Source organism: Oncorhynchus tshawytscha, linkage group LG22 (assembly GCF_018296145.1).
Source record: "Oncorhynchus tshawytscha isolate Ot180627B linkage group LG22, Otsh_v2.0, whole genome shotgun sequence".
Taxonomy (NCBI): Eukaryota; Metazoa; Chordata; class Actinopteri; order Salmoniformes; family Salmonidae; genus Oncorhynchus; species Oncorhynchus tshawytscha.
Window position 1 is genome coordinate 212,342 of NC_056450.1, and position 16,600 is coordinate 228,941.

At 43.2% G+C, this 16,600-nt stretch overlaps 1 protein-coding gene across 1 annotated transcript; it reads right to left on the reverse strand.

Annotated features, from left to right (window-relative positions):
• Nucleotides 1-224: 224 nt before the first annotated feature.
• Nucleotides 225-15,460, reverse strand: LOC112221373. The gene is made up of 2 exons (XM_024383525.1): nucleotides 15,237-15,460; nucleotides 225-1,360 (listed from the first exon to the last, which is right to left on the reverse strand). Exon 2 carries the CDS (start codon nucleotides 1,309-1,311, stop codon nucleotides 343-345), a length of 969 nt encoding a protein of 322 aa, XP_024239293.1. The 5' UTR covers nucleotides 1,312-1,360; nucleotides 15,237-15,460; the 3' UTR covers nucleotides 225-342.
• Between the last annotated feature and the right edge of the window lie 1,140 nt (nucleotides 15,461-16,600).

The following is a 16,600-nucleotide window of genomic DNA, read 5'->3' on the forward strand; positions in this document are numbered from 1 at the left end:
GAACAAATTCTTATTTTCAATGATGGCCTAGAAACAGTGGGTTAACTGCCTTGTTTACGGGCAGAACAACAGACTTGTACCTTGTCAGCTTAGGGATTTGATCTTGCAACCTTTTGGTTACTAGTCCAACGCTCTAACCACTAGGCTACCCTGCTGCCCGGCATAGCCTACATGCACAAACACAATATAATAATATATATATATACATATAATTTTATGTGTGTTATTATTATTTTTGTCTGTATGGAAAATGGTAAAATAAAATATTTGAAAGAAAAAAAAAATTGTTGAATCTTTACTTTAAGTGCCAGTAAACATGCCACTGGCGGTGTAAGGCCTCAGTCAGTCGCTCTTGAGCCAAAACACCAGCCCCACCAATACGCTGTTGGCACACTCCAACCATAGGAGGTTGATGCTGATGTAGGCAGGGACTGCAAGGCCCAAAAGCTCACAGGCGATGCACATGACCAGGTAAGATGCCCACGTTGTGCCAAAGTCCAAAGTCAGGCTGAGGTAAAGGGGGGGCCTCTGCCATTCAGTCTCCACTGCCAGTGCTTTCTGCTCGTCCTCGTCACCTCCTAGCTGCTGTAACTTGGCATACCTGAATCTCAAGTGGCTCTGCAGCATTGGGTTAACATTATCCCTCTGCTCTGACAGCCTGTTGGCCTCCTTCAGCCACAAAGGCATCTGTTTGTAGTGGAGCAGCATTACACAGCAGATGGCCACGGAGATCCCCACTGAGAAATGTACCACAAACACAGACTCCTGCACAGTGCACCCTAAAGCGTTCCTCCCTCCCTCGTACTCAACCTCTAGGAGGTTGGTGACTGCTGAGCAGCAGGAGTGCACACCGGCCAGCCCCCACACCAGCAGCGTCAGGGCATAGTTCCATAGGTCCCTACAGGGAGCTTCGTGACACGTGGTGTAGCGTGGCTCGGAGGCGTAGTCCAGCAGCCCCAGGCCCAGCACGGGCAGAGGCAGCGCGTTGAACATGGCTGAGGCATGAGCCAAGAGGAAGCAGATGGACACCGGGGAGCGGGCGGGTCCGAGGAACCACACAGCCACCACAGAGCACAACAACACCACATCGACCAGGAAGACGGAGAGGCCACAGACGCCCATGAAGGAGGTGTGCAGCCAGCGCAAGCACATCGACAGGACCAGACAGTCCAGGCCCACCTTTAACAGCAAGATGAACAGAAACTGACCGGTGCTGTCCTCATAGTAGCTCCCCTCCTCTTCCCAGGACTCAATGATGGCCAGCATGTTGAAGCTTTTGCCGTGAGGACTGAGCCCAGCTCCAGAAGTCATCTACTGGGTCTGTAACGTTCCACTCGATGTCACCATGCTCAGGGAAAAACTGTTGAAGAGAGAGTGACATATGGAACAGTTAGCAGCAATCTACAAAAAGCTTCTACCAAGCAATGAAACATTTTTGTTGTGTTATCAGTACTACCTGGCCTCTTGTGACTTGTTTACAGAAACAACTACAAAAATAAGAAATTTCAACTCTCCCTGTAAAGGGATAGTTCACCCAAATTACAAAATGACACAGGCTTCCTTACCCTGCTAATATTGTACTATGACTTGATTGGGATTTGTGCCACAAATGCTAAAACGTTTGGAAACGGTGCCAGGAAACTAAACCAAAGCATGGATTGCTGTCATATCTTGTCCATGGACTACTTACAGGGTAAGGAAACCAATATGTCATTTAGTATTTTGGGTGAACTTTCCCTTTAATGGATGTATCATGCCTCAACACTCTTTGTTTGGATTCCACCAAAATCAAGTGTTATTGCATTTATAGCTCCACCTATGAATTTGAGCATGATTGAATTTCAAACCAAGCAACAGGGCTGCCTTTGACTTATTCACTTTCTTAAACGAACAGTTGTTTTACAATAACAAGGTTTCCATCCAACCTTTTTATTGCAAGTAAAATACGTTGGATAAATAAAATGTCACAACAGGCCTGATGGAAACTGATTTGGAAGCTTTTGTCCGTAAGCTTTCCAGATGTCGACAAAACAAAACATGCGAGACAAGGTGGGATCTTTTTGTGTCTGTAAAATGTATTATACGTGAAATGGTGGTGGAAGTCACGCGATCTAGTCGAAAGAGGAGGAATGGAAGTGCCATTAAGGTACACAATAGTACATTTTGGTAGAGAGAAGGTAATCTTTGGTATAAAAGGGATAAATTGGTCATCAAAAAGAAAGGAGGACCAAGGCACTCTTCATTTAATTAATTAAAATGCCTTTATTAGTATGTCATGTTCAATAGAAACAGTTTTTTTTAAAGATGCGTTTCGGCTGCAAGGCATTCGTCAGGGAGAAAACGTTGTTTCTATTGAACATGCCATACTAATAAAGGCATTTTAATTAATTATATGAAGAGGGCCTTGGTCCTCCTTTTTTTGTTGGTCACGCGATATGTTGTATGATCGTCCCACTACAACTCAGGAAAGCATGCAGTTTATTAGGCTTTTCCCCTTTCTCTGTTTTTGCTAGTCCTCCCGGTTTTGACCCTTGCCTGCCTTGACTCTGAACTCGCCTGCCTGACCATACTGCCTGCCCTGACCTCGAGCCTGCCTGACCATACTGCCTGCCCAGACCTCGAGCCTGCATGCCACTCAGTACTGCCATTTTTGCCTGTCCACGACCATTCTCTTGCCTGCCCCTTGGATTATAATAAATATCAGAGACTCGAACCATCTGTCTCCCGTGTCTGCATCTGGGTCTCGCCCTGTGCCCTTATGACCAGAGACTTTCTGTCAACTCTCTCCAGCAGACGGACCGGCGACCACAGAGAGACAACAAGACATATACTCGTAAATATGTCAATTGCAATTTATTTTCGAAAGAGTGGTCGTTAATGTAAACTATTAGCATTTTCTATGAGTGTAATTATCAGCTATGAGTTTCCCGCTGTTGAGCAGTCCACACCCCCTTTCCGTTGTCTACCAATCAATCATATTGGTTTCGTCCGCTAGGGACTTTTTCTTTGTATCACGTCATACCCCATGTATGAACTAATTGCGTGTGTTTTCACGTGTTTCTGTGATTTGGTTAGTTAGTTAGTAAATAAATAATTAAGCCAATCTGTATACCACTGATTCATAATTTATGCTAGGGTTCGTGCTGATATCCAAGGGTTTGCAACATTCAGTAATGAGAACTGATGAGGTAATTATAATACATTGATAAGCACTGTTTTGAAAATTTCTGTGGAGTTATATTCGGGAAATTGACACTCTATAAACATATTATCTGTGGTGCCCCATCTTCCTAATTAATTAAAGTTACATGATTAGTTTAATCGCATAATTCAATTACACATAGAGAATTGATTTGATAATATACAGTTGTCAGCTTTAATGATAGTCACAGACACGACAATGCCCATATGGGGCATACTTCCTTGACTTACACCCTTTCACAAACTTCCTCAAGTGGGCTCGGCGTTGGGTGGTTTTGTCTGCTTCTTTCAAGGATAATCCTGCATCTTTAAGTTCTGTCTCCACAGACCTTCTCAAGCTGTTTCTGGGTGTTCCTGGTTTCCTTTTCCCCCGTGGGTTCAAGGTTAGAGCTTGTCTGGTCGTGGTTTCCTCAAGGTGTTCCCGACGCAGCCCCATTTCCTGCATTTTATTTGTGACAATTTGTTCTTGCTGTGTAATTTCCCAGAGATCTTCATTCCGTATGGCCACTGTATTATCAGGATGTGTCTTAGGCATTTGTTTATGAACGTTTGTAGTTTGTTGCTTGTGACTTGTGGTTTTCCATATAGTAAAACTGATTTGCCGTTGGAATTGAAGATGCATAGATTGTTTAGTGTTCATTTGTTTTGAGATCCATATTAGCTTAAGCATCAGAAATGCAGTTCTTGCCTTTCCTATTCTTGTTTGTAGATCTTTGTCACTTCCTCCATCTTTCCTGATGACACTTCCCAGATAAGTGAATGTGTCACTTCCTCCAGTACATCTTGTTCTGCGAATGTTTTATGTGTACTGTGTTGTCAACAAAGTGTAGGTCTGCTAGATGGGACCAGAGGGTCCAAGGTTTTCTCCTGTGGTGGTGTCCTTCATTATCCAGTTGACTGCCATTGGAAAGAGAAGGAGGAACCACAGGCAGCCATGTCAATCTTCTGTTTATGGGGAAGCTATCAGTTTATTCCATGTGTAACTCTGGGTTGTTGTTTCTGTCGCACTGCTTTGCTTTATCTTGGCCAGGTTGCAGTTATAAATGAGAACTTGTTCTCAACTAGCCTACCTGGTAAAATAAAGGTGAAATTAAAAAAGAAAAATCAGTGAAGTGTCCATTGTGTATTACTCTGCAGGATGACTATAGGTATAACTGTTGGGTGATGTTGATGATCGTCTTTGTAGTGTAGTCACGATACCAAAATTCTGACTTCGATACCAGGTTTAATATCATGATACTCGATACCATCATGATACTCGATATCAAAATGTTACCACAACATTTAAAAAAAGCTGTATTAGCCAATCGTTGGGCATCTTTCGTTTGCATATTAGAAGCAATCTCTTATTTTATAAAAGTGGGTTCTGTCGTGGAAAATAACATAATTAGTCATGCTATCCCGTGTTTTACCACTTAAAGAGTAGTCTCTTGTTATATGCTAGTGTTTTTTCAAACCTGATACAAACTTGTCTTGGTGTCACTTAGTCATAAGACAGCTAAGAGATGTTTGGGTGCAACCGCAGCATGTGAAATGCAGTGGTTTTACTTTCTACAGAAAGTCACATGTATGGAACCTTGCAGAACGGAGTACAATACAGTGTTTATTGTTGTGAATGCAGTTAGACGGTTGAGCCCTTGGGCTATCAACCTTGTTCTATCTTAAGTTTACACAGACAACAAATGACCTTTTATACACTATCTTCTGACAGCCACGAATACAGAAAGGGGTTGTATATATTTTCTCTATAAAAGCATTGAACCGGCACTGTTTGTAGAGCTTTTCAACTATGAGCTGTTGAGTGGGTAGTTGATTCTCCATTTCTGAAAATCCCATGATAAAGTGTTTGAAAGAATCTGCAGTCTCTCTTCTCTTGGATTTGATATTCCACGACAAATTGGTGACAGTGGTGGGATGCTAACTCTGCTTGTAGATTGCTCCCCAGAGACCGAGGATAAACTGCGTGCAGGGGCTCAGTTAGATGTGGCTCAGGGTACCACACACTCTGACTTAAACGGAGCCGAGGGGGACCCACCTTGGACCTGCCGGAAGTGTTAGTGAGTGGATATATCATTCCGGACAGATAAAAGACATTCAGGGTGAGACTGATTTTCTTTTAAACATAATAGAAAATCCTGTTCTAAGAACATTTTGTGCACATTATGTATTTGTTGTAGCAAATACACCCCGAGTTAGAAACTTTGTTGTAGCAGAGTTATTGCTGAATAGGGAAAGTCCTAGAAGTAATTATAGGGCAAACAACCTGTTGGCATCTTTTTGTTGAAGCAGAAGTATCCTGTTTAGAGACAGGGGTTGCGTTTCTCTGTTGAAGCAGAGCCATGGGATGATATGACACAGTTACAAGCTATGTGATTCCAGGGCACAATCCTGAGAAAAAAATACAAATATTCCTACAGGTACATTTAAAAAATATATTTTTTTAAAGAACGGAAAAATAACATAGTAATAACATAATAACATTAACATAATAAAAGAGTAATTATGTCACGCCCTGACCATAGTGAGACTTTTTATTCTCTGTTTTGGTTAGGTTGGGGTGTGACTAGGGTGGTTAATCTAGGTTGTTTTATTTCTATGTTGGACCTAGTGTGTGTAGCCACCTGTGCCGGCTACACACACTAGGCCTCCAGTGCGCCTACCCACCTGTGCCGGCTACGCACACACTAGGCCTCCAGTGCGCCTACCCAGTTCGGTACGAACCTGTGCCTGCTCCCAGAGAAATTTAGAACCAGGAACAGATACAGTGCCTTGCGAAAGTATTCGGCCCCCTTGAACTTTGCGACCTTTTGCCACATTTCAGGCTTCAAACATAAAGATATAAAACTGTATTTTTTTGTGAAGAATCAACAACAAGTGGGACACAATCATGAAGTGGAACGACATTTATTGGATTTTTCAAACTTTTTTAACAAATCAAAAACTGAAAAATTGGGCGTGCAAAATTATTCAGCCCCTTTACTTTCAGTGCAGCAAACTCTCTCCAGAAGTTCAGTGAGGATCTCTGAATGATCCAATGTTGACCTAAATGACTAATGATGATAAATACAATCCACCTGTGTGTAATCAAGTCTCCGTATAAATGCACCTGCACTGTGATAGTCTCAGAGTTCCGTTAAAAGCGCAGAGAGCATCATGAAGAACAAGGAACACACCAGGCAGGTCTGAGATACTGTTGTGAAGAAGTTTAAAGCCGGATTTGGATACAAAAAGATTTCCCAAGCTTTAAACATCTCAAGGAGCACTGTGCAAGCGATAATATTGAAATGGAAGGAGTATCAGACCACTGCAAATCTACCAAGACCTGGCCGTCCCTCTAAACTTTCAGCTCATACAAGGAGAAGACTGATCAGAGATGCAGCCAAGAGGCCCATGATCACTCTGGATGAACTGCAGAGATCTACAGCTGAGGTGGGAGACTCTGTCCATAGGACAACAATCAGTCGTATATTGCACAAATCTGGCCTTTATGGAACAGTGGCAAGAAGAAAGCCATTTCTTAAAGATATCCATAAAAAGTGTGTTTTAAAGTTTGCCACAAGCCACCTGGGAGACACACCAAACATGTGGAAGAAGGTGCTCTGGTCAGATTAAACCAAAATTGAACATTTTGGCAACAATGCAAAACGTTATGTTTGGCGTAAAAGCAACACAGCTCATCACCCTGAACACACCATCCCCACTGTCAAACATGGTGGTGGCAGCATCATGGTTTGGGCCTGCTTTTCTTCAGCAGGGACAGGGAAGATGGTTAAAATTGATGGGAAGATGGATGGAGCCAAATACAGGACCATTCTGGAAGAAAACCTGATGGAGTCTGCAAAAGACCTGAGACTGGGACGGAGATTTGTCTTCCAACAAGACAATGATCCAAAACATAAAGCAAAATCTACAATGGAATGGTTCAAAAATAAACATATCCAGGTGTTAGAATGGCCAAGTCAAAGTCCAGACCTGAATCCAATTGAGAATCTGTGGAAAGAACTGAAAACTGCTGTTCACAAATGCTCTCCATCCAACCTCACTGAGCTCGAGCTGTTTTGCAAGGAGGAATGGGAAAACATTTCAGTCTCTCGATGTGCAAAACTGATAGAGACATACCCCAAGCGACTTACAGCTGTAATCGCAGCAAAAGGTGGCGCTACAAAGTATTAATTTAAGGGGGCTGAATAATTTTGCACGCCCAATTTTTCAGTTTTTGATTTGTTAAAAAAGTTTGAAATATCCAATAAATGTCATTCCACTTCATGATTGTGTCCCACTTGTTGTTGCTTTTTCACCAAAAAATACAGTTTTATATCTTTATGTTTGAAGCCTGAAATGTGGCAAAAGGTCGCAAAGTTCAAGAGGGCCGAATACTTTCGCAAGGCACTGTATAGCCCTTGGTTCTCTCCAGACCAGACTACCCTTAACCAACACAAAAACATCCTATGGCGTTCTGCATTAGCATCAAACAGCCCCTGTGATATGCAACTTTTCAGGGAAGTTAGAAACTAATATACACAGGCAGTTAGAAAAGCCAAGGCTGTCACGCCCTGACCTTAGAGAGACTTTTTATTTATCTATTTGGTTAGTGATGTGATGTGGGGTGGGCATTCCATGTTTTGTTTTCTATGTTTCTTTATTTCAATGTTTTGGCCGGGTATAGTTCTCAATCAGGGACAGCTGTCTATCGTTGTCTCTGATTGGGAATCATACTTAAGTAGCCCTTTTTCCCTCCTTACAGTGTGGGTGGTTTGATTTAAATTTTTTACCCCGTTTTCTCCCCAATTTCGTGGTATCGAAAGATAGTAGCTACTATCTTGTCTCATCACTACAACTCCTGTACGGGCTCGGGAGAGACGAAGGTTGAAAGTCATGCGTCCTCCGATACACAACCCAACCAAGCTGCACTGCTTCTTAACACAGCGCGCATCCAACCCGGAAGCCAGCCGCACCAATGTGTCGGAGGAAACACTGTGCGCCTTGGTTATGAGACAAGGATATCCCTACCGGCCAACCCCTCCCTAACCCAGACGGCGCTAGGCAAATTGTGCGTCGCCCCACAGACCTCCCGGTCGCGGCCGGTTACAACAGATCCTGGGCACGAACCCAGAGTCTCTGGTGGCACAGCTGGCGCTGCAGTACAGCGCCCTTAACCACTGCGCCACCCGGGAGGCCCCAGTGTGGGTAGTTGACTTTTGTTAGTCGCACTATAGCCCTGTAAGCTTCACGGTTGTTTCTTCGTTTGTTGTTTGGTTGGCGACATTTTAAATTAAAGGAAAATGTACGCTCACCACGCTGCACTTTGGTCCTCTTCTTTCGACAGCCGTGACAGAACTACCCACTACCAAAGGACCAAGCAGTGTGGCCAGGAGAGGCAGCCCTGTCCACGGGGGGGGGGCACACGGGACGGTCGGCGGTGCCGAGGTGTGAACCAGAGACAACCTGGGAGGAGGTAGAGAGGTGGTCAGTCGACCCAGGGCGAGTGCCAGAGCCCGCCTGGGATTCAATAGAACAGTGTGAGGAGGGATACCGGAGAATGGAGTTGGCGAGGAGTTTAAGGTAACGTAGGCATTTGGAGGAGCGTGTCACCAGTCTAGTGCAATCTGTGCCGGTCCCACGCATCAGGCCTCCAGTGAGCCTCCCCAGTCCGGTACGTCCTGTGCCTGCTCCCAGAGCCAGGCCTCCTGTGTGTCTCTCCAACCCAGTGATGATCCATGGCACGAAGCCTCCAGTGATGATCCATGGCAATAATCCTCCAGTGATGATCCATGTCACGAAGCCTTCAGTGATGATCCATGTCACAAAGCCTCCAGTGATGATCCATGGCAAGAAGTCTCCAGTGATGATCCATGGCATGAAGTCTCCAGTGATGATCCATGGCATGAAGCCTCCAGCGACGTTCTCCAGTCCGGAGCCTCCAGCGACGTTCTCCAGTCTGGAGCCTCCAGCGACGTTCTCCAGTCTGGAGCCTCCAGCGACGTTCTCAGTCCGGAGCCTCCAGCGACGGTCTCCAGTCTGGAGCCTCCAACGACGGTCTCCAGTCCGGGCTTGCAACGAGGTTGCCCAGTCTGGGGCCCGCAGCGAGGGTCCCCAGTCCGAGGCCCGCAACTAGGGTCCCCAGTCCGGGGTCAGTGGCGAGGGGCCCCACACCAGAGGTGCCACCAAAGTGGGGTGAGCCAGAGGTAGAGCGGGGTCTACGTCCCGCACCAGGGCCGCTACCGTGGATAGATACCCACCCGGACCCTCCCCTATAGGTTCAGGTTTTGCGGCCGGAGTCCGCACCTTTGGGAGGGGGTACTGTCACACCCTGACCTTAGAGAGCCATTTTATTTCTCTATTTGGTTAGGTCAGGGTGTGATGTGGGGTGGCATTCTATGTTTTATTTACTATGTTTCTTTATTTTAATGTTTTGGCCGGGTATCGTTCTCAATCAGGGACAGCGGTCTATCGTTGTCTCTGATTGGGAATCATACTTAGGTAGCCCTTCTCCCTCCTTTCAGTGTGGGTAGTTTGCTCCCTGCAACACACACTCAAAAAAGTTCTGGGACACTGTAAAGTCCATGGAGAATAAGAACACCTCCTCCCAGCTGCCCATAGCACTGAGGATAGGAAACTCTGTCACCACCGATAAATCCACTATAATTGAGAATTTCAATAAGCATTTTTCTATGGCTGGCCATGCTTTCCACCTGGCTACCCCTACCCCGATCAACTGCACTGTACCCCCCACAGCAACTCGCCCAAGCCTTCCCCATTTCTCCTTCTCCCAAATCCAGTCAGCTGATGTTCTGAAAGAGCTGCAAAATCTGGACCCCTACAAATCAGCCTGCCTAGACAATCTGGACCCTTTCTTTCTAAAAATATCTGCCGAAATTGTTGCAACCCCTATTACTAGGCTGTTCAACCTCTCTTTCGTGTCGTCTGAGATTCCCAAAGATTGGAAAGCATCTGCGGTCATCCCCCTCTTTAAAGGGGGCTACAATCTTGACCCAAACTGCTACAGACTGATATCTATCCTACCCTGCCTTTCTAAGGTATTTGAAAGCCAAGTCAACAAACAAACGACCATTTCGAATCCCACCGCACCTTCTCTGCTATGCAATCTGGTTTCAGAGCTGGTCATGGGTGCACCTCAGCCACGCTCAAGGTCCTAAACGATATCTTAACCTCCATCGATAAGAAACAATACTGTGCAGCCGTATTCATCGACCTGGCCAAGGTATTCAACTCTGACAATAACCACATCCTCCTCAGCAGACTCGACAGCATTGGCTTCTCAAATGACTGCCTCGCCTAGTTCACCAACTTCTTCTCTGACAGAGTTCAGTATGTCAAATCTGAGGGCCTGTTGTCCGGGCCTCTGGCAGTCTCTATGGAGGTGCCACAGGGTTCAATTCTTGGGCCAACTCTCTTCTCTGTATACATCAATGATGTCACTCTTGCTGCTGGTGAATCTCGGATCCACCTCTACACAGAGGACACCATTCTGTATACTTCTGGCCCTTCTTTGGACACTGTGTTAACAACCCTCCAGACGAGCTTCAATGCCATACAACTCTCCTTCCGTGGCCTCCAACTGCTCTTAAATAAAAGTAAAACTAAATGCATGCTCTTCAACCGATCGCTACCTGCACCTTCCCGCCCATCCAGCATCACTTCTCTGGACGGTTCTGACTTAGAATATATGGACAACTACAAATACCTAGGTGTCTAGTTAGACTGTAAACTCTCCTTCCAGACTCACATCAAACTTCTCCAATCCAAAGTTAAATCTAGAATTGGCTTCCTATTTCACAACAAAGCATCCTTCACTCATGCTGCCAAACATACCCTCGTAAAACTGACCATCCTACCGATCCTCAACTTCGGCGATGTAATTTACAAAATAGCCTCCAACACCCTACTCAATAAATTGGATGCAGTCTATCACAGTGCCATCCGTTTTGTCACCAAAGCCCCATATACTACCCACCACTGCGACCTGTACGCTCTCGTTGGCTGGCCCTTGCTTCATACTCGTCGCAAACCCACTGGCTCCAGGTCCCCCCTTATCTCAACTCGCTGGTCACCATAGCAGCACCCACCTGTAGCACGCGCTCCAGCAGGTATATCTCTCTGGTCACCCCCAAAATCAGTTCTTCCTTAGGCCGCCTCTCCTTCCAGTTCTCTGCTGCCAATGACTGGAACGAACTACAAAAATCTCTGAAACTGGAAACACTTATCTCCCTCACTAGCTTTAAGCACCAGCTGTCAAAGCAGCTCACAGATTACTGCACCTGTACATAGCCCATCTTTAATTTAGCCCAAACAACTACCTCTTCCCCTACTGTATTTATTTATTTTGCTTCCTTTGCACCCCATTATTTTTATTTCTACTTTGCACATTCTTCCACTGCAAATCTTCCATTCCAGTGTTTTACTTGCTATATTGTATTTACTTCGCCACCGTGGCCTTTTTTTTTGCCTTTACCTCCCTTATCTCAACTCATTTGCTCACATCGTATATAGACTTGTTTATACTGTATTATTGACTGTATGTTTGTTTTACTCCATGTGTAACTCTGTGTTGTTGTTTTATGTGTCGAACTGTTTTGCTTTATCTTGGCCAGGTCGCAATTGTAAATGAGAACTTGTTCTCAACTTGCCTACCTGGTTAATTAAAAGGTGAAATACAAATAAATAAATATTTTCTATGGTAGAGTAGGTCAGGGTGTGACTAGGGGTTTTACTCTAGTTTATTATTTCTACGTGGGGTTCAAAGTTTTATTTTCTATGTTGGTGATTTGTATGATCCCCAATTAGAGGCAGCTGGTAATCGTTGTCTCTGATTGGGGATCATACTTAAGTAGCATTTTTTCCACCTGTGGGTTATGGGATATTGTTTATGTTTTGAGTTAGTGTTGTAGTCACGGTTCGTTGTTTGTTAGTTTATTGTTTAGTGTTTTGTCTTTGCTAAAGTTTCACTTCTTTAATAAATGATGTGGAACTCACTGTACGCTGCGCCTTGGTCCGTTTCCACGAACGAACGTGACACAAAGAATACATTGAGATATCGATCTGTCACACTCATGACAGTGTAAGACAGGGATAAACGTGAGCTGTAATGATAAAAAGTTAATAGTGGTAATAAGTAGTACAAACTGTCTATATATCATCCCATTTGTAAATGTATATTCTAACTGTATTGGTGTGTGCTAAGTTGAGTGTCTTGAATTTGAGTGATAGACTCAACGTGAGGCACTAAATTTGTGTTGAATATTATTGATAGTTGGGGTTTTATTTGACCATGTTATTAGAATTCTAATGTTAAAGCACATCAATATATGGCTTTCTGGATGATATAATACAATTGACTTGAGTATGTTTATAACTATGTACACTACCGGTCAAAAGCTTTAGAACACATACCAATTTATTTATTTATTACCATTATTCTACATTGTAGAATAATAGTGAAGACATAAACTATGAAATAATACATATGCAATCATGTAGTAACCCAAAAAGTGTTACACAAATCAAAATACATTTTATATTTGTGATTCTTCAAATAGCCACCCTTTGCCTTGATGACAGCTTTGCAAACGCTTGGTATTGTCTCAACCAGCTTCACCTGGAATGATTTTCCAACAGTCTTGAAGCTATTCCCACATATGCTGAGCACCTGTTGACTGCTTTTCCTTCATTCTGCGGTCTGACTCATCCCAAACCATCTCAATTTGGTTGAGGTCGGGGGATTATGGAGGCCTGGTCATCTGTTCAATGTGGAATTGTTATTCCATTTTGAAAATTTGAAAGAAAAGGCAGAATAAACTAAATAAAACACCTGTTTATCAAAAAGAAAACAGATGTTGTTTTGTAACCCTGAAGAATTTGTCTTTCAATTCACCAAACTGAGCCCTGTTTCAAATAATCCCTCTTTGAGAACAACTGTTGCAGATGGGAGATGCGCATCACAACTTTTTTCATTTGGAAATATTTTCTGTTCTATTTATTCTGTTATATTACATGTTTTTTTTTACACATAAAATATCAAATAGGTGTGTCTTTGAAAATGGAGTCGCAAGAGAAACTGACACAAAAAAAAAATGCACTTGGTTCATAGAACCCGGGGTTACATCAGTAACCTCTGGTAGCCGCTAGATGCGGCTGTAATAAAAATAGTGGTTTCTGTTTTCTTCCTACAAATATGACTAACTTTTGAACAGTTTAAGCAAAAAAATATTATGACCCTATCACTGAAAGATAAGACTCCCAGGAATGTTCACATGCCACGCAGGATTCATTAGAACAGTGTGGAAAAGGTCAGGCACTAAATCCGCAACAAACCCATTGACTGTTGTGGATAAAAGGCTGTGCGTGATGACGTAGTGCACATACAAATACCTTTTGCTGTTAAATTCCCATGTACCGAATAATAAATACTGTTAAATGAGTATAACATTTCTCACATTAAAATGTTATATATCGAGTGTACACACTCTGGTATTGGCACGTGAGCCTACAGCTCGCAGATACAGTGCAGGTATAGCCAACATTATGAAACCATTATGGACAAAAGAGCAAGATTGTTTTTGTCAGACAGCAGCCAAGCATTGATGATCATGTCACCAGAATAAGGCCCTCGATATTTATTGGAAAGGAGCATCAAGCTCATCACCCTGCAGTTTCATCACCCTGTGAAGTTCATCATAATTTAGCCTAATAAACTGCATGCTTTCCAGACAAGTTGTAGTGGGACGATCATACAAAGTCATCGCGTGACTCCAAGATAACAGTGGTGGAAAAGTACTCAAGTGAAAGTAAAGAAACCTTAATATAAAATGTCTCAAGAAAAAGTGAAAGTCACCCAGTAAAATACTACTTGAGTAAAAGTCTAAAAGTATTTGGTTTTAAATATACTTAAAGTATAAAAGTAAACGTAATTGCTAAAATATACTTAAGTGTCAAAGTAAAAGTATAAATAATTTCAAATTTCTTATTTTAAGAAAACCAGACGGCACCATTTTCCTTTCTTTTTCTTTTTTTTTTACAGATAGCCAGGGCCACACTCCAACACTCAGACATCATTTACAAAGGAAGCATGTGTGTTTAGTGAGTCCACCAGATCAGAGGTAGTAGGATGACCAGGGATGTTCTCTTGATAAGTGCATGAATTTGACTATGTTCCTGTCCTGCTAAGCATTCAAAAGGTAATGAGTACTTTTGGGTGTCAGGGAAAATGAATGGAGTAAAAAGTACATTATTTTCTTTAGGAATGTAGTGAAGTAAAAGTAGTTACAATTTAAAAAGTAAAGTACAGATACCACCAAAAACTACTTAAGTAATACTTTAAAGTATTTTTACTTAGGTACTTTACACCACTGCAAGTCAACTTTCATATCATGGTTATTATATCAATATTTGCGCATAAAAGCATTTCCACCAACATTTCATAATTAGCTTCACTAACACAAAAACATTGCACCTTGTCTAGCGTATTTTTTTGGGTCGACATATGGAAAGGTTACTGATAAATGTTGTTTCCATTGAGCCTGACTTGACATTTTTTATTCGACATGTACTTTACTCACATATAAAGGTTGGGTGGAAACCTGGTTAATGATGATTTTATTTTCTACACACAGAATATCATATAAAATTATTGCCTATATGACCTTGTGAACTTCCCAATACATGAATTTCAGTCACTTCAAACCATACTTCCTTTAGATTGAAGTACTGTCAGACTGATTTGTAATAGACTGTCATAGCCCCAATTGAAAAAGTTAACATTGGCCATTGATTTCACCCCTTTTAAAACATGGTAGGGTGGCAATTTAAAAAAATATCAAAACAGGGTCGCAGGCCCCAAAAAATTGGGAACCCCTATACTAGCATAAGCCCTATGTATGTATCACTGGAAACATAATGTATCTTTAAAATGACAGTCAATCTCAAAGCACTGTCCTGACTGCATGTCTCATCATTTTGTTTATCATTGACATTATTAATCATGTTATTTTCAAGCAAGTTTAATGCAGTAATCTTACCTGTGGTTGGACACAATTCTGGACCTTAACTTGTGCTTCTCAGTATTGAAGCAGGAGCTCTCAACCAGATCACAATGAGCTGTGGTTGTGTGGCCATAACAAGCTTTCTTTTCTTCCCCCCCTCAAAGATGGACAGCGTGTTTACTGCCCACACACAGGAGACTCTGGACATACATGGGGTGGACTGACTCTGACGGCCAGTACTATTGGGTGGGTGAAGGAGTTTCTCCAGGGATGTCTTGGGTACAAACAGCTCTTTCAGAGGGTCTGAATGTCCTCCCTCTCCACCCCCCCCCATCCTCCACCCCCACAGCGCCGTGACAGTCCGGTATGTGTACGTTTCATCCACCAGCACCACACTGAGGCGTGTCAGCAGATAGAGACCTAGCCCAGCACAATCCACACACTCATGAAATTATGCGATAGATTACCATGAATTACAGTACGACAATGATTCTCCTCACGTCTCCATACCGGTTAGGTTAGATGCTATATATGGTATTTGAATAAGTTCCTGTAAGTAGGGAAATGTAGGCCCATTTGTTTTATGCCCATATACCAGCTGGTAAGTGGTAACTTCAAGGTCTGACCAGAAACAAGGGCGTAGGAGCTGGGGGGGAAAGGGTAGACATGCCCCCTCCCCAATGTTAAAACCAGGTAAAATGGTTCCCCCCAATAATAAAAATAATAATCTGCAAGAATGTTATTTAGAAAAATGAATCTCCAGATTCGTTGAGGGACTTTTATTTTGAAAAGGCCTCCGCTGCTGGAATGTGTCACTTTCCCCGCCCCCACTGAATGCTTCATTGTCACTCTCAGTTGTTACAAGCAGTCTGGCAGTGTGTGTAGCACCACCATTATTACTCACTGCACCGGGTAAAGTAATTGGGCTCAGGTCCTCAGAGAGAGAGAAAGAAAGAGAAAGAGAGAATTAGAGAGAGCATACTTAAATTCACACAGGACACCGGATAGGACAGGAGAAGTACTCCAGATATAACAAACTGACCCTAGCCCCCCGACACATACACTACTGCAGCATAAATACTGGAGGCTGAGACAGGAGGGGTCAGGAGACACTGTGGCCCCATCCGATGACACCCCCGGACAGGGCCAAACAGGAAGGATATAACCCCACCCACTTTGCCAAAGCACAGCCCCCACACCACTAGAGAAATATCTTCAACCACCAATTTACCATCCTGAGACAAGGCCGAGTATAGCTAACAAAGATCTCCACCACGGCACAACCCATGGGGGGGCGCCAACTCACTTTTGGATGCAAAGCTTGTCCAGAGTAAACTCCTACTCAGTCCCAGATGCTAATATATGCATATTATTATCAGTATCGGATAGAAAACACTCTG